General features: G+C 29.5%; 2 protein-coding genes across 2 annotated transcripts in view; one reads left to right on the top strand and one right to left on the bottom strand.

Moving 5' to 3' along the window:
• LOC115234415 (bifunctional purine biosynthesis protein PURH) overlaps positions 1 to 606 on the bottom strand; it is a 4,094-nt gene extending 3,488 nt beyond the window's left edge. The window contains exon 1 of the mRNA XM_029805472.1: positions 370 to 606. Coding sequence (XP_029661332.1) covers positions 370 to 394 — 25 coding nt within the window. The 5' untranslated portion in view covers positions 395 to 606. The remainder of the gene's footprint in view (positions 1 to 369) is intronic.
• A 1,486-nt stretch (positions 607 to 2,092) lies between these two features.
• Positions 2,093 to 2,341, top strand: part of LOC115234434 (G-protein coupled receptor 143-like) — a 3,697-nt gene continuing 3,448 nt past the window's right edge. Inside the window, exon 1 of the mRNA XM_029805508.1 lies at positions 2,093 to 2,260. Within this exon, the coding sequence (XP_029661368.1) occupies positions 2,111 to 2,260 (150 nt within the window). The 5' untranslated portion in view covers positions 2,093 to 2,110. The remainder of the gene's footprint in view (positions 2,261 to 2,341) is intronic.

Genomic DNA, 2,341 nt, shown 5'->3' with positions numbered 1-2,341 from the left:
ACAAAAAAAAAATTAAATTTAAGAATTTAAAAAACTCATGAAATCTATACTAATCTAAAAGCATCTAAAAATTTATATTTCTACTTTAATATTCATACATATATGTCTTTGTTTAACTGTATTAATTTTTATTATTTATTTATTTTTATTTTAATCTTCAAAATATAATAAATATATATTTGTTTTATTTAATATATGGAAAGTGAAACTTTATATATATTCGCACGTTTATTAAAATTCAAATTATTATTTAAACTACATGAAACTGTAACAAAAAAATCGGAAATTCGACCAAAGGTAAGTCCCCTTAAAGATTAATCCATCTGCTTTATCTCAATTTTATGAGTTCTGTATGAAATATAAACTTACCTAATTTATTTGCCGACATTTCCATACGTTAGATCTGGACAAAATGTAGAGAAACTCACGCAACAAATCTATCTTTTTGAATTAAAATATCAAGCTGTAAATATCTCTTATGAATTCACGCACGCCTGATTCATAAAGGCAATGAACAGCAATGAAGATGTGCTACGAAAAAACATATATTATATATCGGAAAGATACAATGCGTAAACAGATCTCCAGCAGCGACCACGTCAACACGAGATAACGTCTCATATGACGTCTAAACATCTCGCAATAATGGTAAAGAGACGACCGGTCAAATGTCATCTTATTGTATTCAGATAATAAGCATAATATATTTAATAAAATACACGCTCGTTAATGCAAAATCGTTCTCTTAATTTAAGATATTTTTGTAAATAAAGATATATAAAAAGTCGATTTTTGTTTTTATTAAAATAAGAGGCGAATAATATAGATGGATTTATAATCCTTCTATTTTTAGGGACGATTGAAAAGAACAATTAATGTAATCATGGTAATTAGTGTATTTTCAAGAGACTGATTAAGATATTGAAAAATTCTTTCCATATTTTGCCCCCCGTGAACAAAAAGCTTTATAAATATCCTAAAGACGTTTCTCTCTTCCTTTCTCTCATTGAAGAAAAAAAGAAAACTTCCAGTTTGGAACATTGCTCATGCTATATCATATAATACGCCGACTTAACTTTTCAACTCAATATTTTATCCAATATATAATATTAAAAAAGAATGGTAAGGATTTTTATATTATTATCTTAAATTACGTAGACGTATATATGGGGATATATTTTATAATATAAATTTGTACACATTTTTAAAAATTTACATCTCATTCTAGAATGTTCAGACATTCTATACACACACGTTAATGTTTCGTTCCTTAAAAAGAACTCATGGCATGTTTTTATCAAATCAAAATAATTTACTATCAAATGTATTCGGTTTTGTATCTTTTATAATTGCATAATGTTTACAGCTCAACTATTTGAATAAGTTACTTCCTAATCTAACTTCGTACTAATCTCATTTGTGGAAAAATCTTTAATTTTAATTGTAATATTTATTGTCAGACAGCAAATGAAAAAGACTATAAAAAGCAAAAGGCTGTTATGGACCAGTATTAAGCCCATATCAGACTATGCATTGAGATTGAAATTTAACCAATCAGGACAAGGAAATTTAAGTTCCTTTTATCCTGATTGGTCATATTTCAATCTTCAATACGTAGTCTGATACGGGCTTTATGCCCGTATCAGACTACGCATTGAAGATTGAGATTCAAGATTCAAGATTGAAATTTGACAAATCAGAATAAAGAAATTTTAGTCCTTTTTGTTCTGATTAGTTAAATTCCAATCTTTAATCTTCAATCTTCAATTTTCAATGCGTAGTCTGATACGGGCTTTAGACCATATTTATCTTTCTCTTTCCGATGTGGAGAGTTTAGCTATAAAGAACAGACCCAATCATGGCTACCAAGATATACCCAAATAAGTGAGGGATTTTAGAAAGTCACTAGATTTTTGTCACACGGTAATTGAGCGTTGAGCAGACACAGAGCAGAGATTGGTCGCGTTCAGCAGAGAAAACCGCTTAGTAGCAATCGAATGTGATTGGTTCTTACTTTTAGAACCAACGAATCAACGTCAAGTGTTGACAAGACGATAACTGAGCGCTTTCTCTGCTGAACGCGGCCATTTACATCGGATAATACCAAAGAATGGCCGATCCAACATTACAAACTTTTTGTTGTCATTATACAAACCGAACAGACAAGGCTATAGCGATAATGCAAGAATTTAATACTGATGCGTACAATACGGTGTGCATGATATCATCGACAATGGGTATGATAGGTGCGATTTATCAGGTAAATTTATAGGAACTGTAAGAGAAGTTACACATTTCACCGGTTTTTATTTTATAAAATTTTTACACTAATTATAATATT

Source organism: Formica exsecta, unplaced genomic scaffold (genome assembly GCF_003651465.1).
Source record: "Formica exsecta isolate Colony F162 unplaced genomic scaffold, ASM365146v1 scaffold2, whole genome shotgun sequence".
In the NCBI taxonomy this organism is placed as follows: Eukaryota; Metazoa; Arthropoda; class Insecta; order Hymenoptera; family Formicidae; genus Formica; species Formica exsecta.
The sequence above is the reverse complement of the archived record's forward strand: the minus strand, read 5'-3'. Positions and strand labels throughout refer to the sequence as shown.